Below are 26,239 nucleotides of genomic sequence, written 5' to 3'. Positions count from 1 at the left end.
ATTTCTTTTTAAACTTACTGAGGGGGTCTGGAGCAGCTGCGGTGGTGTTGGCAGAAGTGGCAGGTAGCTTCTGGAAAAAGTTCTGGAGGTGTAGCTGTCTGAAAAATTTGTAACAGTCAACTTTAAGTTTGAATGCATTCAGCTTATTTGTAGGGACAAATGTGAGGCCCTTTTTCAAGACTGAATCCTGAGCTCTAGAGAGGGTATGATCAGAGAGGTTGATTACCACATTTAGCGGGGGTGAGGCTCCGTCCGTGGTCGCCCTTGGCTCCTCATTTGTATTGGGGACCGGGTGTTTTGCCTTGCTCTGCCCACGCCTCGTCTTCTTCCTCGTTTGGCTTTTTCTGGGTACTGATCTAAAAAATCCTTACTTTTCGAGTAAGAGGAAGACGCGCTTGACTGTGCGTCACTGGAGTAAGCGTCAGTGTCCGTGAGGGGGGCTCGTCCATCTCGCATCTGGGATTGGTTGTAATTTCTTGTTCTCCGCCCTCTTCTCTCTCTGGTCCAATCGTATACGGTTCCCGTTCTGTAATCATTTGCATCCCTCTCAAGCTTTTTCATCTTGTATGTTTTTAGATCTTTTTCAAACTTTATAAGATCCTCTTTCATCATGCTTTCCATCGTCTCCAGGTCAGTGTGGGACATTTTGGAGGTAAGCGTGTCTTTTAGTTTATGCACTTCCTTTTGTGCGACAGTGCTTTCCTTCTTGGCTTGATCAATGACGAGTAAAGTCAAATCCATAGAGCATTTGTTAAGTACTTGCTCCCACTTCTGGACAAAATCTGGATCTTTGTTACCAAACATTGGTGTTTTATTAATCCTTAGTCCGCGTGGGATTTGCTTTGCTTTCCAGTATTGTGACAGCGCGATTGCATGCCATTTAAGTTGAAGCTCTTTTTTAGATAGATAGTCCAGTTTGGATTTAAGGTCTTCCAACGTCACATCCAATATCATCCTTGTTTACATGTTGTATTGACTTAAAAGTGGGGCGCACTGGTAGTTCACATGGGAGAGGTGCGGCTAGCCCTTGTTGCAGCGGTGTGGGTTGGAATCCGTTTTTTGCTGCATGTCTTCCTTGCTCTCTCTCTCCCATCCTTCCTGTCATGCTTCACTGTCCTGTCAAATACAGGGAAAAAATGATCCCCCTCCCCACCCCCCACCCCAAAAAAAAAACATCTTAAACTTTAAAGCATTGTATGTAATGTAAATTAACCACCACCAATTCCATGAAGTACATAACAGAAATCGATATGGCGGTTAGGCCTAGATAAGAAATTAGCTCTCTGGCGCCCCCATTTTGTTTGATCAGGTCAATAATGGAGAGGTCCCCTCAGATGATGTGTGGTCATAAGCCTACAAAGTTGCATGGTGATCGGTGAAACCCTTGAGATGTTACACACCTTTATGTGATGAGCCACGCCCTCCGCAATATTTATTGCCTTATAGAAGCTCAGTTTTAGTAAGTTTTGCAACTTTTGCCAAGAGGGAACTTTAGATATTGGTCCCTTGATTATGTTCACCGAGTTTCATGCAGATTGGTCAAACTTCCTAGGAAGAGATCGATTTTAAGTGTTTTTCAAAAAATTCAAAATGGCAGAAAAATCCATATCACCAGAAGTTATGGGTTCTTGAGGCAAATTTGTTCCTCATGAGGAGAGGCATCTCTGTGCAAAGTTCCATGTCTCTACGACATACGGGGCATGAGATATGCCCATTCAAAGTTGCAATTTCAATCAGTTGCTATAGCGCCCCCCTTTGGCCAATTGATGTAATGTTGCTTCAGTTGTATCCTCCCATGACCCTCTACCACTGTGCCAAATTTCACATGGATTGACCAAGTCAGTGAGGAGAAAAACGTGGAACAGACACACACACACACACACACACACACACACACTCACAGACAGAGTTTTCGTCATTATATAGTAAGATAAGACATATTAAGATAATAAGATAAGATATGTCTGAAAGTAGACATTGACATAAACATATAATTAGCATTGTGGAGATAAGAGAAATTAGAGCCTTTACTGCTGCTCCAGGCAGTAGGGAGTTGAGGAATAGGGCCATTGCTAAGAGGTAAAAGAAAAATGGAGGAGCTGGGGTTTTGTTGAGAGATGCCATTATGGGTCATTTGCAGCTCAACCAATGGTAGCTGAAACTGTGTCCGTGGGTAGGGTTTCACACATAGGTGTGAAAACCTGAGGATTTCTGGGTAAGTGAGTTCATGTACTGTAAGGCTAAGGTTACAGTTATAGGACATGTTTACATTTCCCAATGTAAGTCCAGTTTTAGTCACAAATGAACAATTTCATCTGTGGGAAACTGAGAAAGTCCTGGTGAGAAAGTTGGGGTGCAGGCTGGACAGGCCAACAGGCTGCCTGAAGGCTAGCAGGCCACAGGTTAGTTGACTGGGGTGCATGCTGGAGGCTTGCTGATGGTGGCCTTTCTTTCCACATTGTAATTACGGCGCCTTTGTCTTTGATGGGTGCTCCTCATAGGTTTGGGTTTGTCCTTGACGGGTCCATGACCAGATGTTGGGAGGTCTCGTACTCGTACTCGTCGTCCTCCGCTTATCCGGGTCCGGGTCACGGGGGCAGCAGCCTCAGCAAGGAAGCCCAGACAGTCCTCTCCCCAGCCACTTCCATCAGCTCTTCCGCGGGAACCCCGAGGCGTTCCCAGGCCAGCCGGGTGATGTAGTCCCTCCAGCGTGTCCTGGGGCGGCCCCGAGGTCTCCTCCCGGTCGGCCAAGGGAGGCGTCCGGAAGGCATCCTTACCAGATGCCCGAACCACCTCAACTGGCTCCTCTCGATGTGGAGGAGCAGCGGCTTTACTCCGAGTCCCTCCCGAATGTCTGAGCTCCTCACCCTATCCCTAAGGCTGAGCCCAGCCACCCTGCGGAGGAAACTCATTTCGGCCGCTTGTATTCGCGATCTCATTCTTTCGGTCACTACCCAGAGCTCGTGACCATAGGTGAGGGTTGGAACGAAGATCGACCGGTAAATCGAGAGCTTCGCTTTCTGGCTAAGCTCCCTTTTCACCACAACGGACCGGTTAAGCGCCCACATCACTGCTGACGCTGCCCCAATCCGCCTGTCAATCTCCCGCTCCATCCTACCCTCACTCGTGAACAAGATCCCGAGATACTTAAACTCCTCCACCTGAGGAAGGACCTCCCCCCTGACCTGGAGTGGGCAATCCACCCTTTTCCGGCTGAGGACCATGGCCTCGGACTTGGAGGTGCTGATTCTCATCCCAGCCGCTTCACACTCGGCTGCGAACCGCCCCAGTGAGAGCTGGAGGTCACTGTTCGATGGAGATAGGAGGACCACGTCATCCGCAAAAAGCAGGGACGAGATTCTCCCATCACCGAACCTGACACCCTCCACCACTCGGCTGCGCCTAGAAATTCTGTCCATAAAAGTTATGAACAGAACCGGTGACAAAGGGCAGCCCTGCTGGAGTCCAACCCTCACCGGGAACAGGTCCGACTTACTGCCAGCCACGCGAACCAGACTCATGCTCCTTCGGTACAGGGACTGGATGGCCCTTAGCAAGGGGCCACCCACCCCATACTCCCGGAGCACTCCCCACAGGATGCCCCTGGGGACATGGTCGTAAGCCTTCTCCAAATCCACAAAACACATGTGGACTGGTTGGGCGAACTCCCATGCCCCCTCCAGCACCCTGGCGAGGTAAAGAGCTGGTCCACGGTTCCGCGTCCGGGACGAAACCACATTGCTCCTCCTTGATCCGAGGTTCAACTATCGACCGGACCCTCTTCTCCAGCACCCTGGAGTAGACCTTACCGGGTAGGCTGAGGAGTGTGATCCCCCTGTAGTTGGAACACACCCTCTGGTCCCCTTTCTTGAAAATGGGGACCACCACCCCGGTCTGCCACTCCAGAGGCACTGCCCCCGATGTCCACGCAATGCTGCAGAGGCGTGTCAGCCAAGACAGCCCTATAACATCCAGAGCCTTGAGGTATACCGGGCTCCGCTGCCTCGGAGTTGTTTCACCACCTCGGCGACTTCTGCCCCAGAAATTGGACGACCCGCCCCCGAGACCCCCGTCTCTGTTTCCTCACTGGAATACGTGTTGGTGGGATTGAGGAGCTCCTCAAAGTATTCCTTCCACCGCCTGACAATGTCCCCAGTTAACGTCAGCAGCTCCCCGCCCCCACTGTAAACAGTGTGAGCAAGTTGCCGCCTTCCCCCCCTGAGGCGCCGGATGGTTTGCCAGAACCTCTTTGGAGCCGATCGATAGTCTTCCTCCATGGCCTCACCGAACTCCTCCCACGCCCGAGTTTTTGCCTCCACGACTGCCGCCGCCGCGCTTAGCCGCGGTACCCGTCAGCTGCTTCCGGAGACCCACAGACCAACCATGCCCTGTAGGCCTCCTTCTTCAGCCTGACGGCTCCCTCACCTCTGGTGTCCACCAGCGGTTCGGGATTACCGCGCGATTGGCACCAGCGGCCTTGCGGCCACAGCTCGCAACCGCCGCCTCAACAATGGCAGAGCGGAACAAGGCCCATTCGACTCAATGTCCCCTCCGCCCTCGGGACGCGGTCGAAGCTCTCCCGGAGGTGGGAGTTGAAGATCATCTGGACAGGTTCTTCCGCCAGGCGTTCCCAGCAGACCCTCACTGTTCGTTTGGGCCTGCCAGGTCTGCGCGGCGTCTGATCAACTCACGGTGGGTGGTGATCAGTTGACAGCTCTGCTCCGCTCTTCACCTGAGTGTCCAGAACATATGGCCGCAGGTCAAATGATACGACTACAAAGTCGATCATTGACCTGTGACCTAGGCTGTCCTGGTGCCACGTGCACCGATGGACATCCTTATGTTTGAACATGGTGTTAGTTATGGCCAAACTGCGACCCGCACAGAAGTCCAATAACTGAACACCACTCGGGTTCAGATTGGGCAGGCCTTTCCTCCCTCCATCACGCCCCTCCAGGTCCCGCTGTCATTGCCCACGTGAGCGTTGAAGTCCCCCAGCAGAACAATGGAGTCCCCGGTTGGGGCACTGTCCAGCACCCGTCCCAGGGACTCCAAAAAGGGTGGGTACTCTGAACTGTTGTTCGGCGCATAAGCACAGACAACAGTCAGGACCCGTTCCCCGACCCGAAGGCGCAGGGAAGCAACCCTTTCGTCTACTGGGGTAAACCCCAACGTACAGGCAGAGAGTCTGGGGTCTGATGCTGTCATTTTTTTCTGCTTGCTGCGCTGCATCTGATCTCAAAACTTGCTATGCCTGATAGCATGTACAGGCTGCTGTTCAGTGTTGGTCTGAGCACCATCTTATTTAACAGCCAGTTACGCTGATTGTAGGGTTGAGTTTCTTCACATGGACTGATCTTTCCTATACTGGACATCCACATTTGACTGTTGAGTAGCAGAGGGCTAGTGTAGTGAATCACAATGTCTGTGGATTTGTGTCCCAGCTGGTGCTGCTGAGTTTGGAGAGGATGTTGTTTCTTGAAAAAACTTTGAATCCTGTCCTCTCAGTATGCATTTTGAATGAGAGACATTGGTCTAGAGTGATGCTTTAGGAAGTTCGATGTTCACAATGTTCCAGGTTTGCTCCAGACTGCGTTAGTAGCAATTTACATGTGGCTCCCCGGTTGTGCAGGTGGAAGACGCATACCTGGGTTTTTATGGCCAAGAACAAAAGTTTTATCAGAAAGTAGGGCTGTGACAATAAACGCATCACCGCAATACCGCGGTCACGTGATGCCTACCGTGGTGAAGAGGTCATCACCGCACAAAAAAAACAAACAAAACAAAACAAAGAAAAAGAAAACAAAAAGCTAATTCATTATGGCGGCGGATCTGGTTCCCAAGCCAAATGTTAAAAGAATACTCAGACGATTTGGGAGTTATGCCCTTTCGCTATCATTTTCATATTGAGACAACATGATGGATATCGTTTATGTGTCTGTAGGTCCAGTGGCTGGGTCTCAGCAGTTAGCATTGGGGTCAGTACGTCCAGCCCTGTGATCCGCGGAGGGATACACCGGTGAGCAGGCACAAACGTAGCTTGTAAACAAAACTCAGCTGTTTATTTAGCCTAGCGATATCTCCGGATTGTAGTAGCTGCAATGGACGACTTTGAATGTGATTTTGAGGAGTTTCTTGTAGCGGACACAGACCCAGAGCCATACCTGTTTGAGCCGGAGCATACAGATGAGGAACTCCCAGGTATTGGATGCTGAGCGGGCGAGAAGAGGCTGAATCCTCCGGAGCGGCGGAGCAGCAACGGGCCGAGGGGAGACGGAGGTCAGGGGAGGACTGGTGGTGTAGCTGCGGGGCTAGCTAACATATTCCTACGGAGGTGGAATCATTTTGCGGCACAGAATGGGATTCGGTGCTACCATCGTTGGGGAGATATATCAACAGGAGGAAAACTGCCACAGAGAGTGCATCACAAGGAATGAAAACTTATTTTCATTGCTTGTTGTTGCTTTTACTGAGTGACCTAGCGTACCTGTCCCAGAGCCAGCTGCAGCTGTTGCTCACCGGTGTATCCCTCAACGCAGGATGTAAACACACTGTAGTTCATGTATCAAACCTCTTCTAAAACGACTAAAACTGACTCTTGTTTTTTGAATTAACGTGACGTATCACCACCATACCACGGTGATACGTCACTCTGTCACCGCTGTGAGAAAAAATACCTACCATCACAGCCCTATCAGAAAGTTTAACATGCATAGTAGGAAACTTTCCAAATTCTCCAGAGGTGAAATAATTTTGTACGTCTACTAGGCTAGACACCATAAAAGATGTTGTACATCTCCCAGAACACCCAGTGTTGGTAAATAGGTTTAAATGTATCAATGTCTTTTTGATTCAGAGAATGGAAAACAGCACTGTCTCTTTTTACTTTAACCTAACCATGTTCATGAACATTGGACATTACCATTATCCAGCCTTTGTCTTTTGCCTCCTGCTCTACAGCTTTATTGTGTCTGCTAATCTTACCATGATAATTATAATATTACGGGAGAAAACACTACATGAGCCCATGTACATTTTCACTGCATTTTTATCTGTCAATGCTCTGTATGGCTCCACTGGTTTCTTCCCCAGATTCCTCATGGACCTTCTGTCTGATACTCATTTCATCTCTCGTCCTGCTTGTTTTACTCAGATTTATGTTATTTACACATATGTTTTTACTGAACTGACCATTCTGAGCATTATGGCATATGATAGATATGTTGCTGTTTGTCATCCTTTACTTATCACAGAAAGATGAACTCAAAACTGTCTACATTTTGACATTTTTTGCTTGGGTCTGTCCAACCTGTTACCTTACAGTGTGCATTATTATGGTTGTCAGGCTTCCTCTATGTGGTAACAATATACAGAAGGTATACTGTGCCAGCTGGAATATTGTAAAATTATCATGTGTTACCAATGCTCTTTACCTTATTGTTATTTCTTTGGCGACCACAATTCTAGCCTCTTTTTTTTGTGGTTTAATCTTGTATACTCATCTGAGAATTGTGATTGCTTGTTGGAAGTCATCAGAGGTCAGAGGAAAAGTATTACAGAGCTGTATTCCACATGTTATTTCATTTCTGATCTATCTCTTCACATCATTAAGTGATGCTGCTCTGAGTCGACAAAATCTTCAAAAGATTAATCCATTTGTGGTTATAATTGTGTCACTCGAATTTGTTATTATTCCTCCAGTTGTAAATCCTCTTGTTTATGGCCTTAAATTACCAGAACTTAGAAAACACATCTTCAAGATATTATGCTTAAAACCTCAAACAAAAAAGATTTCCTGTACATTACCAGAGTCTACTCTGATCATGTGAATGCTGTGTGTAGTAGGGAATAAATCATACACAAAATATATAAATCATGTCAAAGCAAAATGATAAAGTTTCTGCTGTCCTTATCAACTATCTTGTACGACAACCAGGACTAGACAAATTGAGATTGTCTCCTTTAAAGTAGTTTAACTACAGTATTGTGATAATAGACTAATGGCACAAAGTGAAATGTCTGCTGAAAATGCAATCATTGCTTATAACATGAATTTTGAAATGTGCATTCTTGGGTTTCATTTGAGGTTGATGTGACTTGTAACTAACTTAGAATAATCATGTATATAAATTAAAATGTATGTCATTATTATTAATAACAATCTAGTGAATTTATTTTTTAAATTCATCCCCAAAACACCAGATAATCTATTACGGGCAATCAGGCCACATAATGCTTCATTTACATTCCCCACATCAACTGTATTGACTTTCTTTTCTTTTCTTTTTGAGATACTACAACCCCAATTTCAAAAAAGGTGGGACATTGTGTAAAATGTAAATTAAATCAATTAAAATGCAATTACTTGTAAGTCCTTTTTCCCACTTATATTCAAATGAATCCAGTCCAAAGAAAAGATATTTAATGTTCAAAATGATCAATTTTATTGTTTTTTGTAAAATGTACTTAATTCTAAATTTGATTCCTGCAACACGTTCCAAAAAAAGTTGGGACATTCCACAGGTAAACAGGTTAATTGCTGACAAATGATAGTATCATCAATAGGTGTGAAAGGGGCATCTTAGAAAGGCTCAGGTGTTCACAAGCAAGGATGGTATGGGCACTTTTTGAAAAACTGTGGGGCAAACAGTCCAACAGTTTGACAACAACTATTCTCAATGCACAATTGCAAACAATTTAGGGATTTCACCATCAACAATCTGTAATATCATCAAAAGATTTGGAGAACCCAGACAATTATCTGCATTTAAGGGACAAGGCTCAAAAACAACACTGAATGGCTGTGACCTTTGACCCCTCAGAGGGCACTGTATTAAAAACTGACTTGACTGTATCAAGGATAGTACAACATGGCCTCAGGAACACTTTGGAAAATCATTGTCAGTAAACACACTTCATATACAAATGCAAGTTAAAACTCTACCATTCAAAGTAAAAAACATATATTAACAACATCCAGAAACGCTGCAGACTTCTCTGAGCCTGAGTTCATCCCATCTGAGATGGACTGACACAAAGGAGAAAAGTGTGCTGTGGTCTGATGAGTCCAAATTTCAAATTATTTTCGGACATGATGGACATTGTGACGTTGTGATGGATGTTGAGAAAGGTGGCTGGCCACTGATGGTCTGACTGTAGATGTGCTTGACAGATGGACCAATTGATGAAACCAGATGAGGAGATTGCCAACAAGACAGTGGAGACTACTGACTGATGACCTAGCCGCACACCAGTGGAGATGCCCAACTGATGACCTGGCTGGGAGTTGACTGAAATGTCAACTGAAGGTCTGGTAGATCTGGCAGCACATCAGCTGAGATGGAGTATTGGAGATGTAAAAGATCTGGCAGGGCATTCGTTGTCTTAGTGGCACTGGGCAGCTGAACCACAGAGGTACTCGACAGCTGAGGAAGCCAACTGTATCAGACGCCATTGGGACTGTGCTTTGCTCTGAGGGCTCCACAGGGTTATCCCCTGAAAATGGTAAGGTGAGCTACTAGATATCAGGGTAGCTCCTCAACTAGTTCAGTGGCAACTTGAAGAGTTCAGGGAAGGCATTTCCATGGCAGGCAGGTGGTGGACTAGCTGGCACAGGACAGGCAGGCCAGAGGCAAATGATTCCAAGACTAACTGGCTGAGAAGCAGGCCAGATCTGGAGGCTGGCAAGCCAGAGACTAGCTTACTTTAGTGCAGGTCAGAGGTAAGCTGACAGAGGCCTTTTGTTTCACGCAGTAACTCCTACCATGCATTTGGCTTCGGTAGGTCTTATGGTCTAAATGAAGCTCTCTCTGGAAGCGAATACAGAACGTCGCAGGGCTGATGCGGGCATTCTTTTGTGCTTGCTGCACTGCGTCTGGTTTCAAACGGGGCTATGCCTGATAGCATGTCCAGACTGTCTGTCATGATGGTCTGAAGCACCCTGTTATTATGTAGCAAGTATACTGAAAGTATTTCCCATACTGGACATCCACACTCAACAGTTAAGTAGGAGAGGGCTAGTGAAGTGGATCACAAGGTTTGTGAGTGGCACCTCAATTGGTGCCCGTGAGATGGAGATAATGTTGTTTGTGCAAGTATTTAAGCTTTTTTCTTCTCAATATGCGTTTTATTGAAAGTGATGCTTTAGGAAGTTCGATGTTCACAATGTTCCAGGTTTGCTCCAGACGACGTTAGTAGCAATTTACATATGGCTTTCCAGTTGTGCAGGTGGAAGACGCATACCTGGGTTTTTTGTGGCCAAGAACAAAAGTTCTATCAGAAAGTTTAATATGCATAGTAGGAAACTTTCCAAATTCTCCAGAGGTGAAATAATGTGGTGACGTCTACCAGACTAGACAAGGTAAAAGATGTTGAACACCTTCGAGAACACACAGTAGTGGTTTATCTGTGCACAGATCTCATTATATGCAAAATATTGCCAAATGGGTTTATGGGTATATCTTTTTTCAAAACGCTCAATGGAGCTAATGGTACAGTTTCATAAGACTGTTGATTTTTCAAAAACAGGTTGTACTTGAGCCGACATTAATACTTACTTTTTTCTTGAAAATGAGATACCCTCTAATTTAAAGAATGGAAAACAGCACTGTCTCTTTTACTTTAACCTAACCATGTTCATGAACATTGGACATTACCATTATCCAGCCTTTGCCTTTTGCCTCCTGCTCTACAGCTTTATTGTGTCTGCTAATCTTACCATGATAATTATAATATTACGGGAGAAAACACTACATGAGCCCATGTACATTTTCATTGCATTTTTATCTGTCAATGCTCTGTATGGTTCCACTGGTTTCTTCCCCAGATTCCTCATGGACCTACTGACTGATACTCATTTCATCTCGTCCTGCTTGTTTTATTCAGATTTATGTTATTTACACATACGTTTTTTACGAACTGACCATTCTGAGCATCATGGCATATGATAGATATGTTGCTGTTTGTCATCCTTTACATTATCACAGAAAGATGAACTCGAAAACTGTCTACATTTTGACATTTTTTGCTTGGGTCTGTCCAACCTGTTACCTTACAGTGTGCATTATTATGGTTGTCAGGCTTCCTCTATGTGGTAACAATATACAGAAGGTATACTGTGCCAGCTGGAATATTGTAAAATTATCATGTGTTACCAATGCTCTTTACCATATTGTTACTTCTTTGGGGGCCACAATTCTAGCCTCTTTTTTTTGTGGTTTAATCTTGTATACTCATCTGAGAATTGTGATTGCTTGTTGGAAGTCATCAGAGGTCAGAGGAAAAGTATTACAGAGCTGTATTCCACATGTTATTTCATTTCTGATCTATCTCTTCACATCATTAAGTGATGCTGCTCTGAGTCGACAAAATCTTAAAAAGATTAATCCATTTGTGGTTATAATTGTGTCACTCGAATTTGTTATTATTCCTCCAGTTGTAAATCCTCTTGTTTATGGCCTTAAATTACCAGAACTTAGAAAACACATCTTCAAGATATTATGCTTAAAACCTCAAACAAAAAAGATTTCCTGTACATTACCAGAGTCTACTCTGATCATGTGAATGCTGTGTGTAGTAGGGAATAAATCATACACAAAATATATGAATCATGTCAAAGCAAAATGATAAAGTTTCTGCTGTCCTTATCAACTATCGTGTACGACAACCAGGACTAGACAAATTGAGATTGTCTCCTTTAAAGTAGTTTAACTACAGTATTGTGAAAAGAGACTAATGGCACAAAGTGAAATGTCTGCTGAAAATGCAATCATTGCTTATAACATGAATTTTGAAATGTGCATTCTTGGGTTTCATTTGAGGTTGATGTGACTTGTAACTAACTTAGAATAATCATGTATATAAATTAAAATGTATGTCATTATTTAATATTCTATATTATTAATAACAATCTAGTGAATTCATTTTTTAAATTCATCCCCACAACACCAGATAATCTATTACGGGCAATCAGGCCACATAATGCTTCATTTACATTCCCACATCAACTGTATTGACTTTCTTTTCTTTTCTTTTCTTTTCTTTTGAGATACTACAACCCCAATTTCAAAAAGGTGGGACATTGTGTAAAATGTAAATTAAATCAATTAAAATGCAATTACTTGTAAGTCCTTTTCCACTTATATTCAAATGAATCCAGTCCAAAGAAAAGATATTTAATGTTCAAAATGATCAATTTTATTGTTTTTGTAAAATGTACTTAATTCTAAATTTGATTCCTGCAACACGTTCCAAAAAAAGTTGGGACATTCCACAGGTAAACAGGTTAATTGCTGACAAATGATAGTATCATCAATAGGTGTGAAAGGGGCATCTTAGAAAGGCTCAGGTGTTCACAAGCAAGGATGGTCACTTTCTGAAAAACTGTGGGGGCAAACAGTCCAACAGTTTGAGAACAACTATTCTCAAAGCACAGGCGCAAAGAATTTAGTGATTTCACCATCAACAATCTATAATATCATCAAAAGATTTAGAGAATCCAAAGAATTCTCTGAATGTAAGAGACAAGACTGAAAACCAACACTGACTGGCTGTGACCTTTGACCCCTCAGAGGGCACTGTATTAAAACTGACTTGATGTGTAAAGGATAGTCCAACATGGACTCAGGAACACTTTGGAAAATCATTGTCAGTCAACACACTTCATATACAAATGCAAGTTAAAACTCTACCATTCAAAGTAAAAAACATATATTAACAACATCCAGAAACGCTGCAGACTTCTCTGAGCCTGAGTTCATCCCATCTGAGATGGACTGACACAAAGGAGAAAAGTGTGCTGTGGTCTGATGAGTCCAAATTTCAAATTATTTTCGGACATGATGGACATTGTGACGTTGTGATGGATGTTGAGAAAGGTGGCTGGCAACTGACGGTCTGACTGTAGATGTACTTGACAGATGGACCACTTGATGAAACCAGATGAGGAGATTGCCAACAAGACAGTGGAGACTACTGACTGATGACCTAGCCGCACACCAGTGGAGATGCCCAGCTGATGACCTGGCTGGGAGTTGACCGAAATGTCAACTGAAGGTCTGGTAGATCTGGCAGCACATCAACTGAGATGGAGTATTGGAGATGTAAAAGATCTGGCAGGGCATTTGTTGTCTTAGTGGCACTGGGCAGCTGAACCACAGAGGTACTCGACAGCTGAGGAAGCCAACTGTATCAGACGTCATTGGGACCATGCTTTGCTCTGAGGGCTCCACAGGGTTATCCCCTGAAAATGGCAAGGTGAGCTACTAGATATCAGGGTAGCTCCTCAACTAGTTCAGTGGCAACTTGAAGAGTTCGGGGAAGGCATTTCCATGGTTTCAAGTTTCAAGCTAAACTCCGCTGGTTTTCTACCTGGAAGTATTTGTAAACAACAAGGTGATTCCCTGGGAAGGGACACTAACAACTCAAAGTACACGTCAAATAAAATTTCTCCAAACATGTTTCTTGTTATTTTAGGTAGTTATTATCACGCTAATGTATGTTCAAGTGTTCATTTCCCCTGATAAGTTGGTTTTAATTCATTATTTGATTCTATAAACAGTCTGACCATCTCGAGCTTTTATTTTGGTACTTCCGGTGACCGGCAGTGTGAATTTGCATATTAGCTAAATATTTAGTTTCACCCAGAACATTTAGATTTAACATTTAACATTTAGATTTATATTTAGCATTTAGCATTTAGATTTAGATTTAGATTTAACATTTAACATTTAGGTGCCACATTTAATATTTAGATTTAACTATTTAATATATTTCTAAGTTAACAAATATTGCTGTAAATGTGGTAAAAGGTGACGTTAAAAAATTCACAATACTTTTTTAAACATTGTTTGAAGCTAAATGTGACAAAATGTTGATGTTATTTTCAGCGTGAGACACTTTACAAACGGCACCCCATAGGTGCTCATTGGTGAGCCTGGAACGATATTTAGTTTTTATTATGTTCATTGTGGATAAAGCTGCCGCGCACCTGTATGTGGAGCTAAACATGGCAAGATGTACAGGGCTACTTTCCTGAGACCTGAGAAAGCTTCCTCTATTTCTCTACCCATCTCTCGCTCACTTCCTCTACCTCTGTGTTTCTCCCTTTCTCCCGCTCATTCGCCTCTCCATCTTCTCTCCTTGTATCACTTTCTTTCTTTTTCTATATTCTATCCTTCTATATTTCTATCTTTCTATTTTTCTTATCACCTTTCCACTTGTCACTCATTTCTCACCTCTCTCATCTGACTGTACGGAATTGCAATGTTAATTGCCTGGAAATCAGAGATTTGACTGGCTTGGTGGCATCATGTGGGATGGCTTAAGGGTTCAGAGCATTGTTGATTGGAGTGCAGTCTGCAGGCCAATGGCAGCCCTCAGAAACATTTTTTGGAGCCCTGGAACATGATTTTATTTTAATCATCCCCAATCTACTTCAGTACTTTCACTTTCAATCACCTACATTTAACACATTATTCGACTACAAAGTCAAACTTTGGACAAGTATCAAACAAGTATCTGTCAGATTAGGAATGATAACTTGTAGAAAGCCTCTGGTTGCATGGCAACTAGTGGGAATTATGAAAGCTATAGATAGGGATGTTGATGGACATCTCAGCAGTTTAATGTGGAAGTGAGATGTGCACATTTTTCCTGAGTGGCCCTCAATCATATGCTGGCTCCCTAAATTGTAACACAGTCATCCAAACTTTAATAAACCTTTTGTCTAGAGTGATGCTTTAGTAAGTCTGATGTCCACAATGTTCCAAGTTTGCTCCAGACGACGTTAGTAGCAATTTACATGTGGCTTTCCAGTTGTGCAGGTGGAAGACGCATACCTGTTTTTTTAATGACCAAGAACAAAAGTTCTATCAGAAAGTTTAATATGCATAGTAGGAAACTTTCCAAATTCTCCAGAGGTGAAATAATGTGGTGACGTCTACCAGACTAGACAAGGTAAAAGATGTTGAACACCTTCGAGAACACACAGTAGTGGTTTATCTGTGCACAGATCTCATTATATGCAAAATATTGCCAAATGGGTTTATGGGTATATCTTTTTTCAAAACGCTCAATGGAGCTAATGGTACAGTTTCATAAGACTGTTGATTTTTCAAAAACAGGTTGTACTTGAGCAGACATTAATACTTACTTTTTTCTTGAAAATGAGATACCCTCTAATTTAAAGAATGGAAAACAGCACTGTCTCTTTTTACTTTAACCTAACCATGTTCATGAACATTGGACATTACCATTATCCAGCCTTTGTCTTTTGCCTCCTGCTCTACAGCTTTATTGTGTCTGCTAATCTTACCATGATAATTATAATATTACGGGAGAAAACACTACATGAGCCCATGTACATTTTCATTGCATTTTTATCTGTCAATGCTCTGTATGGTTCCACTGGTTTCTTCCCCAGATTCCTCATGGACCTACTGACTGATACTCATTTGATCTCTCGTCCTGCTTGTTTTATTCAGATTTATGTTATTTACACATATGTTTTTTACGAACTGACCATTCTGAGCCTTATGGCATATGATAGATATGTTGCTGTTTGTCATCCTTTACATTATCACAGAAAGATGAACTCGAAAACTGTCTACACTTTGACATTTTTTGCTTGGGTCTGTCCAACCTGTTACCTTACAGTGTGCATTATTATGGTTGTCAGGCTTCCTCTATGTGGTAACAATATACAGAGGGTATACTGTGCCAGCTGGAATATTGTAAAATTATCATGTGTTACCAATGCTGTTCTCAATATTGTTGCTTTGTTGGGGGCCATAATTATAGCATGTCTTCCGCTTGGTTTTATCTTATATACTTATCTGAGAATTGTGATTGCTTGTTGGAAGTCATCAGAGGTCAGAGGAAAAGTATTACAGAGCTGTCTTCCACATGTTATTTCATTTCTGATCTATCTCTTCGCATCATTCAGTGATGCTGCTCTGAGTCGACAAAATTTAGAAGAGATTAATCCATTTGTGGCTATAATTTTGTCACTAGAATTTGTTATTATTCCTCCAGTTGTAAATCCTCTTGTTTATGGCCTTAAATTACCAGAAATTAGAAAACACATCTTCAAAATATTATGCTTAAGACCTCAGTCAAAAAAGATTTCCTGCACATTCCCAGAGTCTACTCTGATCATGTGAATGCTGTGTGTAGTAGGGAATAAATCATACACAAAATATATGAATCATGTCAAAGCAAAATGATAAAGTTTCTGCTGTCCTTATCAACTATCTTGTACGACAACCACGACTAGACAAATTGAAAATGTCTGTAGTTTAACTACAGTATTGTGATAATAGACTAATGGCTCAAAGTGAAATGTGTGCTGAAAATGCAATCACTGCTTATAACATGAATTGTTAAATGTGCATCCTTTAGTTCTATTTAAGGTTGACTGCTATAGTACCATACAATGGCACTATAGCAGTATAGCACCAAAGAAGTAAAAGAACATCATCCGCAGCAAATTGCAATTTAAGATTTATACATGTATATGAAATATAAAATATACATAAACTTATACACATATGTCCATACAAACACATATATACTCTTTCATACATACATCCATACATACACGTCTATGTGCATACATACACATAAAGGCTTCACATATGCACAACATGCACACATACTGATAAACACACAAACCAGTATACACACATATGTATATGTATACATAAGCACAAATACACACCTCCAAAGTCATACAATCTTATATAAATGCCAGTCCGTACAGGTGGGTCTTTAACAACTTTTTAAACTGAGGAATTGAGTCAGCTGATCTGATGTTAAGGGGTGAGTTCATTCCATATCCTTGGTGCTAAAACAGTAAAAGCACGATCGCGCTTTGTTTTAAGTCTGGATCGCGGGACTTTTGGTTTTCTGATCTGAGGGATCTTGCACCAGTATAAGGAGTTAAAAGCTCTGAAATGTAAGGCGGAGCCAGACCGTGTAGGGATTTAAAAGTAATTAATAGAACCTTAAAATGAATTCTGTACTGAATGGGGAGCCAGTGTAATTCAGCCAGGACCATCGTGATATGTTCCCTATGTTACGTGATTGCGGGTAGCCGTGCTGCTGCATTCTGTACCAACTCACGCATCACGTGATCTAGATAGCTAGCGGATAGTGAGTTAGCTTTCTAGCGTTTGTTTCTAACAGAGGGGGGTCATCAACACTACGTGAATAAAGTGTCATGGCCCGCACACAAAAACATTCACAAAACAGTCCAGAACATGTCCCGTTTGTACCGAAATACAACAAAGAAATTAGGAACTGGCTCGTTCACTCTAAAGAGCCAGTTCACTCGTTCACTTCAAAGAGCCGGTTCAAAGACTCGGCTCGTTCGCAAACGTCACATCACTAGTTTATATAGGCTTAATAGTTGCACTTGAGCACACAGCTGGTTGCCATAATGTATGCACCTTGTGCTCTGCATCGGATGAAAAAACTAATATGTTGTCTGTATTTAAGGTTAAAGATTGTCTGTGTGTCAAAGATCGCAGTCACAGACAAGAGACACAAAGTTGCCAACCATTTTCATACCACTGTATGCTGTGAATGTAGATGTGCAGTGTAATGTTTGCTTTTTGTTGCACCCACATTGTCACCAAATGGTAGGCCTAAACATGTGAAATAAATAAATAAATAGTATAACAAAAGAAGTGGGTGAAAATTCTGTTTTCCGAGTCTGCGCAGCTATTCAAACAGCTCTTACTAACTGCCTTCAATGCAGATCCAACATGCTAACTGACAAGAGCTGTATACAGGCAAAGTGCTGGATACTGTTATAACAGGCAGAAGGTTTACCATGTTTAACATTTTATTTTAGCAGGTTAGCACAATTTGTTAATTCACATGAAACACAGAGCACCGCACAGGCTGATGGAAAGGTCATTTGCTTTGCAAATATTTGGTCATAAGAAAAAAAAAAATACCGGACAGATCGGAAATTAGAGAAGATTCGATTAGAAGTCAGGGCCCAGGGATCCACAAAGTTATTACAATTCATATTTTGAGACAGTGTATGACAGATACTGGTGACAGTGCTGAACACTGAAGGTGGATCTGCAAGTATGGACAATATATTTTATCCCAAAAGGTGTCCTTTCAGTCTTTTTGGATTTATAGGTAGGAAATTATCTCACGAGACACTACATTAATATTTTTAATGATTATGTTACCATCACAATTCTCCAGTGTAGGACAAAGTGAGGTCAGACATCATAAAAGACAGTGAACTCCTCCCATTACCCGCACCAGTGGTGTGTCTATAGGTCTAACTGGTGAACAAAATGTAGAACACACCTGAGGAGTGTTGATTACGAGTTCAGTAAGTATGGTGAAACTAGATATAACCAATATTATATGACATTATGTGACAGCGCCTGTGATGAAGCATTTTATCTGCTCTCACAACTGCTTAATTTTATTTGTTTACACAGATGCTGCAAAGTGGAGGAATGAGAGTTTTCCAACAAGGACAAAAATACTCATTTATTAGTCACTGATTTATTGTAAGTGGAATGGAAAACAGTACAGTTTCCTTTTACTTTAACCTTACCATGTTTGTGAACATTGGACACTATCGTTATCCAGTCTTTGTTGTTTGCCTCCTGCTCTACAGCTTTGTTGTGTCTGCTAATCTTGTCATAATAGTGGTGATATCTCGAGAGAAAACACTACATGAGCCCATGTATGTTTTCATTGCATGTTTATCTGTCAACTCTCTGTATGGCTCCACTGGTTTCTTCCCCAGATTCCTCATGGACCTTCTGTCTGACACTCACACGATCTCACATTTTGCTTGTTTCATTCAGATTTATGTTATTTACACATATGCTTCCTATGAACTGACCATTCTTGGCATTATGGCATATGATAGATATGTTGCTGTTTGTCATCCTTTACATTATCACAGAAAGATGACGTCTAAAACAGTTTTTAAGTTGGCAGCATTGGCTTGTATTTTTCCAGCCTTTGGTATTGCAGGATGCATTTGTTTGTCTGCCAGGCTTCCCCTATGTGGTAATGAGGTACAGAAAGTGTTTTGTGCCAACTGGAATATTGTAAAATTATCATGTGTTACCACTGTTGTCAACAACGTCGTCGGTATGCTTTTGACTATAACTACAGTCTTCCTTCCCCTTTTTTATGTCCTGTACACCTACTCACGAATTGTGTTTGTTTGCTGGAAAAGCTCAGCAGAGTTCAAAGGCAAAGTATTACAGAGCTGTCTGCCACATGTTGTTTCGTTTGTGATCTATTCTATCACAGCATTTTGTGATATTACCTTGAGCCGGTATAATCTTGAAGAGATAAATCCATTTGTGGCTGTTATTCTGTCGCTGGAGTTTGTTATCATCCCTCCAGTTCTGAATCCTCTCGTGTATGGCCTTAAATTACCAGAAATTAGAAGACAGATTCAAAGGATGATGTCATGGAGTAAAATCTCTTAAAACAATCTGTTAACACAGTACATTGTATGATTAGGATTATATAAACAAAGACTTGAGGGAACATAGTAGTCTACAGAAGCTACTGATAGTGCATTAAGGCATCTGACAATTAATTCTGACAATAAAGCTACAAGAGAATAAAGATCAGATTACAGACATACAAGATGTCATATAAAATAAGTATAAGAATATTATGGCCACATGTCTAATGTTCCCAGGATGCTTAATGGAATGGATTCTCACAATGCAGACAACATGAATGACTGTATGTTGCCTCACCATACACAGGATTAAAATACAATATGATAAACTGAACATGCTATTTCATATTTTTTGTCAAATAAAAAATGTCACAAATCCTCAGCCAAAGTTAACATTTTTGGTAGGAGCCGGGCAACTGAAAAAACATGATGGAAAGATATTGGTTATGCTTAAATGTACATAAATAAATTAAGTTCGGAAATACAGAAAATAACAATACACTTAATAACTTTGAACTTTTTTGAATACAAATTACATTTTTTCTAGGGCTACGTTCATGATCAATTCACATACAAAGAACACATACTGGCATTTTATTCGGAGCAGCCTAGTTTTCTCTTCACAAAGTTTCAGGAGCTCAGGCTGAGTAAGTGTTGAATATAATAGTTGTGTCTAATTATGAAAACAACACAAGACATTGGACTCATTAGATGGTATTCATTTGTATGGTAAGCTCTTTCTGTAATTTACTGACAGACTGTACATACAGAGATCCATATATTGGATTAAGAATTATTTATTTAATGTGCTCTGTTGGAAATGAAATGCATTTAGGTTTTCGTTATCAAACACAGACTATATACTATTAATACCAACTCAAATATGAAGCCTTTAAAATATACAAATCCTGGAGGTACAAACAGACTGGAGGTTTCCATTTCAAACACTGCAAATTGATATGATTGCAAAAGCCTTTCCATTTGCGATACAGGAGAGCCAACTATGAGCAGATGCCCCTGAAATGCATTTATTGAAATTAGTCTGTTGAGGCTGAAGGTTTGAAAATGCCATATAAATCACATTTTCTGCCCTTACACCAGCAGACATCAGAACAAGTATACCAGCTAACTAGTAATTTTAATATACAGTAAAAAGACATCTACAGCAGTAAACTCAAATTTTCTTAAAGTAAATGTGAGTGTTATTGCTTGACTGTCACACAACAAACCCTGATGTCAGTCTGCAATGAACACATAAGTTTAAACTCACAAACATCAACAATATTTTTGGTAATTATAAATGAAATAGTTGCAATAAGTTCAGCCGAAGCTGCTGTGAGGTTCCTGGAAATAAATGGGGGGCGGCGGCAAACCTGACACCACGTACACAGAGGAGTGAGTCACACATGTGCAAGTCACAAGCAAGTCTCAAGTTACTGTGGTGAAAATCAAGCAAGGGAAGTTGAATCCCTTCCATATGCCTAGCAAGACATGTCAAGTCATTGCTCAGGTCAAGCAAGTCGCATAACTTCTAAATATGTAGAAAATGCAAATATTTAATGGTAGAATAAAAGTCAAGTCCTTTCAAGTCATCTGTCTCAAGTCTAAGTCAAGTCTCAAGTGATGAATACCAAGTCTAAGGCAAGTCCAAGCTTTTATAGTGTTTCTCAAACAGGTCTCAAACAGGTCTTTAGAGGTGCAGACACACCAAACCGACATCCAAGAACTAGCGGCGATGAAAGCCAACTGTTGCGTCGTGTACGTTGCCTCACGTCATCCTGTGGCAGTTGCATTTGAACACACTACACGGACTACATCCGACGGCCAAGTAGCACGTACATTCTGCACCTGCGTGAGAGAGAGCTAAGTGGTACATCCTGTCAGCCGAGGGGTTTCCTATCTGTGCAGCCGAGCATCGCAGCACCTCCACGGGTCCCAATGTTTCCTCCGCAGGCTCCACTTCACTCAGCTGTCCGATAAACCCACTGCTTCTCCCACTTTAACCTGAATAACAAACCAGGGCTCGGTGCTCCGGTTGGATCCAAATGGAGAGCCGGGGCTAACTGGCTGTGCTTCCCTCCGGTCATGCTGCGGCTAACGCTCTGCTAGTCGCTCCTAGCTAGCCCCCGCTCTTCATTTGGATTCAAACAGAGAGCCGGGGCTGCTCAGAGGTTAGCGGAGGCTAACTGGCTGTGCTTCCCTCCGCTAGCCGCTCCCAGCTAGCTCCGGAAGAAGCAGCGGATCTGTCGGGCAGCTGAGTGAAGTGGAGCCTGAGGAGGAAGCACCTGTTAGCCCTGGTTTCACTACAGGCAGATTCACTCGCTACAGGGGCGAGGAAATAAAACCTGAACAGCCAGTCAGAGTGATCTCTCTCACCGACAAGCTCCACTGCCGATTCAACAAGCTCAATAGGCCAAAAAGTGCCGGTGGTGAGGGACACACCGCGAAGACTAGGCCGACAGATGGTCACTGTTGCACACCTGTAAACACAGAAACACAAGCACATCAGCACGACCACATCGCGACATGCAGGCTGGCTGGGGGGGTCCACTGATTAATTAGCGCTAGCTTGCACGTCACTTAAACTCCCGTTCCTGACAAACTGACATTAAACAAAATATGCGCTTGTGCTTTAACACTTAGCTAACTCACTGATAACATTTGGCACACTCACACAACTCATATTTCAGTAGGTAACGCTTTTGACGTTGTGATTCGCCATTTACTCCTGTTAGGTGAAGCACGTTTTCATCAGACTTTTACTCAACTTGCAAAATGCTGAACAGCAACACACATTTGCATTACAGTCTCTTATTATTACACACTCTGTATGCTCACGTGTCACAACATCATATTCAACATATTTCCATACTTTCAGCTCACCTGTAAACACAGAAACACAAGCACATCAGCACAACCACATCGCGACATGCAGGCTGGCTGGGGGGTCCACTGATTAATTAGCGTTAGCTTGCACCTCACTTAAAGGACCCTTAGGCTGCCTCAAAGTGCCTGTGAAGAGCTTTACTCATTTTATACACATTCTAACCCACTGCAAATATTAGCTGATCTTATGCACAAAAATAAGATTACAAATAAATACAAATAATGACAGCCAAATAATGAGAAAATAGTACACACGTAATACAAACTAAGAATGGGGGGTGTCCGCTTATATTGTCCACATTACTATGAGTCCCACATCACTGATGGTCCAACTTTGGTCGACAGCCGACCGTCGGCTTGGTGTGTCATGGTGTAAGACTCGAGTCTGACTCAAGTCCTCCACCTGTGATGTACATTGGGTCTAAATCCTGGATTCTGGAGCAACTTTGTCAAACATGGACAATGTTACTGGAGCTTGAAGGAGAACCCTGTCCAAATTTAGAATTCCAATATGTTATTTCCATGACCTGGCAAAGTCCAATCAATACTTGGGCTATTGTCTCTTAAAGCCAGAAACCAGAGAAGTAAGTCTCAAACTTGTGATGTCTCAGGGTAGAAAGTCTGGAGCTGCTCCATGGACAATGATCAGGAGCCTGATTTTGACCCACAGAATGTTTGTTGTCTTTTTCATACCCAAATAAACATTACTGTAGTGTTCTCAGTTCTGATACAGAGCATGTTCACTCACAACATTCCCCTGGGTACTCTCAGTGTCATCCACAATATATTTCACTATTCATTGTCTGTGAGGCAGACTTATATACCTCTGACATCACAAATTTGAGTTTTCGCATTTTAGCTTTTGTATTTGGGAGGGAGTTGTCCATCTTTATGAATACTTTTGGAGTGTCTCAGACCAGCTATGTTTAACTTACAGTTCTTGTGCCAAACTGACCATGTCCAATTCACAAAATCCTAGAAATTCCCTTGCTTACACCTAAACTGTGGGGAGCAGCTGCGACTGGCAGCGGGGCAAAGTGGCTCCTGGACAGAGCAAGTTGTCTTAGACCATAGGAATAACATACATGAATTTTGAAAATGGGCATACCCCTTTAATTAAACAGCAGCATTTCAAGTTCCACCAACCCAAAATAAAAGTGTTTACCTCTGTATGTCTACCAAGTGGAGAGGCACATATGCAAAAGTGGGACAATGTTGAATATCGTAGAAAAAGAAAGACCAAGATAACTTTTATGTGAAACAAGACATTTAATGTATTTTGAAAAGGCTGCCAATGTTGCAAGCTATAGAGCATTTTACACCCCAAAAAAGAGAGAGATGAATAAACTCATAATTATAAAATTTCCTATAAATTATCAACGCCTTGTTAATGAAATGGATTAAGTGAACAAAGTTGCATTAATTTTGGCGAAACTTACGTACTTTCGAATAATGCTTGTGTGCAAGAAAAGCTCATCTGAATTCAAGAGCCAAGTGTTGCATACCTGCTTACCACACACTGTTTCATTTGACTGTTTCACTGGGCCCCCGTCCCCCAGTACCAGACCTGCCAACTTCAACAATCATTCAATTTTCAAAATAAAACCAAATATGAAAAAACAAAATAATGACTTGTGACATATATATATATATATATATATATATATATATATATATATATATATATATATATATATATATATGTATACATATAAATATATAGATATAGATATAGATATATATATGGCGCACATGTGTTAATCAACAGTCCCTTTATGAGGAGAGCAAGGGAAGATGCGAAGCAGTTTGAGCGTGAGGAGAAAAGCCGAAGCTCGAGCAGCAAATCTGTGCGAGCAACATGGCATCTGAGTACGAGCACAGAGTTTGAGCAGAAACAGATTAGATCTAACTGCAAGCAGAGGCTATTTGAGTTTGAGGGACAGTACTATAAAATCTGAACGTGAATTCAATAAATAATGCTCTCAAACTGATTTACCACTCTCTTGAATAAAGAACCTCGAGCCTCCTTTATTTATTTACTTTTTGCCTTTATTCACTGATGTAACGTTTTTGTCCCAATATTTTGTGTGATATCAATAATAATAACAATAATAATTAAAAAATATGAAAAAACAAGTCATTACTTTATTTTTTCATATTTGGACTTATTTTGAAAAACGAATGAACAAATGATACACGGATTCCCTTTGACTAGCAGACATGCAGAAGCAGTTCATGCATGAATCTGGATTATCACGAGCAGCCACTGCATGCTGAAAACCTGAAAAAAATATTTTCTGACTTGTTTTTCAGTTGTTTTGTTTTGATTGTTTTCCAGTTTGGATGAAATTATTAAATGATTAGATCATGTACCCGACTGCCTCATATTTGACTGGAGGTTTGAAGTCCCTTGTTGGCAACGTCATTGAGAGTTACTGCCAAGGGATTATATAAACAACTAGAGACACACAATCTAACTGAATGGGTGAACACAGAACTAACTGCACCTATTTTCTATTTCTAAGTAAGTTATGCTAATGTCTTACCTGTGCAGTATTAAAATGACATCTGCAAAACAATGAACCGTAATGTTTGATGATGGATAATGTTTCAATAATTACTATGTTTACTCTGTCAGGATTAAATGGGACATCAAACTACAGAATCACTCTCTTTGCTCTCACTCTGTTGTGCTACTGTGTGATTTTGCTGGTAAATTTAACTATTATTTTAACAATTATTGTGGACAGAAAACTTCATGAGCCTATGTATATATTCTTGTGTAATCTGTGTATTAATGGACTTTATGGAACAGCAGGCTTTTACCCCAAATTCCTCATGGATCTTCTGTCTACCACTCATGTCATCTCTTATGCTGGATGCCTTCTGCAGGGTTTTGTGTTGCACTCTTCCGCTAGTGCTGACTTCTCTTTTCTAGCTGTGATGGCCTATGACAGATATGTGGCTATATGTCGTCCTCTGGTGTACCACTCTGTGATGAATAAGCAGAGAGTGTGTGTGTTTGTGTTTTTTGCTTGGCTTGTTCCGTGTTACCTGTTGTTCATGAGCACAATAACAACATCACTGCCGAGGTTATGTGGCTCACACATACCGAAGATTTACTGTGTTAATTTCTTAGTTTCTAAACTAGCTTGTTCTGCCTCCATAGCAAGCATTATTATTCCAGCTTTTAATTATACTTTTTATTTTGGCCATTGTATGTTTGTTGCCTGGTCTTATATATATCTGATCAAAACATGCACAACATCCAGAGAGAACAGGAGTAAATTTATGCAGACATGTGTGCCACATTTATTCGCTTTAACAGTTGTTGTTGCATCTTTGCTTTTTGATTTGTTGTACATGCGATTTGGCTCAGAGGAGTTATCACAAAGTGTCCGTAATTTTATGGCTATGGAATTTCTCATTGTTCCTCCAATTATCAATCCTTTGATATATGGTTTCAAATTGACACAAATTAGAAACCGAATTCAAAGTTTTATGTGCAGGAAAAGTTCAGTTATTAGACTGAAGTCATGAGTCGGTCTGCACAAAAGAAAATTCTAATCGTACATGCTTGTGATTTGGGAGAAATATCTAATACGTCTAGCAATATTGATAATCATTAGATAATGTGACATGTACAGTAAAAAAAAAAAAAAAAAAAGAGAAAGCAGTTTATTGGGAACAATCTGTCTCTCAGGCATACAAATTAGGTTAACCAACCATCTGTGGCTTTCAATAAATCTGTACCTGATCACAAAAACTATGCTTTGTTTCACAGAGCAGTGCTCTCAAGCAATAACACAGCACACAGTGACCGTTTAGAAAAGAATGTCTGTTGTTTTGGGGGCCATTTGTTAGTTATCACACCACAGTCACAGCTAGTTA

At 41.4% G+C, this 26,239-nt stretch overlaps 5 protein-coding genes and 1 pseudogene across 7 annotated transcripts in view; all 6 read left to right on the top strand.

The window, feature by feature from the left end:
• LOC125899663 (translationally-controlled tumor protein homolog) overlaps positions 1-26,239 on the top strand; it is a 589,762-nt gene that overhangs the window by 350,382 nt on the left and 213,141 nt on the right. The window lies entirely within an intron of this gene.
• LOC125900242 (olfactory receptor 51E1-like) lies at positions 6,860-7,829 on the top strand. Its single transcript, XM_049595147.1, is given in 3 exon segments — positions 6,860-7,241; positions 7,244-7,261; positions 7,264-7,829. Coding segments are annotated over 3 exon segments (966 nt in total).
• LOC125900241 (olfactory receptor 51E1-like) lies at positions 10,719-11,562 on the top strand (annotated as a pseudogene).
• On the top strand, positions 15,189-16,160 carry LOC125900240 (olfactory receptor 10A3-like). The gene has a single exon (XM_049595146.1). The coding sequence runs from the start codon at positions 15,189-15,191 to the stop codon at positions 16,158-16,160; it is 972 nt and encodes a 323-aa protein (XP_049451103.1).
• LOC125900239 (olfactory receptor 10R2-like) lies at positions 18,549-19,481 on the top strand. Its single transcript, XM_049595145.1, has one exon. It carries the CDS (start codon positions 18,549-18,551, stop codon positions 19,479-19,481), a length of 933 nt encoding a protein of 310 aa, XP_049451102.1.
• On the top strand, positions 24,944-25,888 carry LOC125900237 (olfactory receptor 2K2-like). Its single transcript, XM_049595144.1, has one exon. It carries the CDS (start codon positions 24,944-24,946, stop codon positions 25,886-25,888), a length of 945 nt encoding a protein of 314 aa, XP_049451101.1.

This window comes from Epinephelus fuscoguttatus, linkage group LG13, assembly GCF_011397635.1.
Source record: "Epinephelus fuscoguttatus linkage group LG13, E.fuscoguttatus.final_Chr_v1".
NCBI lineage: Eukaryota > Metazoa > Chordata > Actinopteri > Perciformes > Serranidae > Epinephelus > Epinephelus fuscoguttatus.
This window is presented reverse-complemented; position numbering and strand designations above follow the sequence as displayed.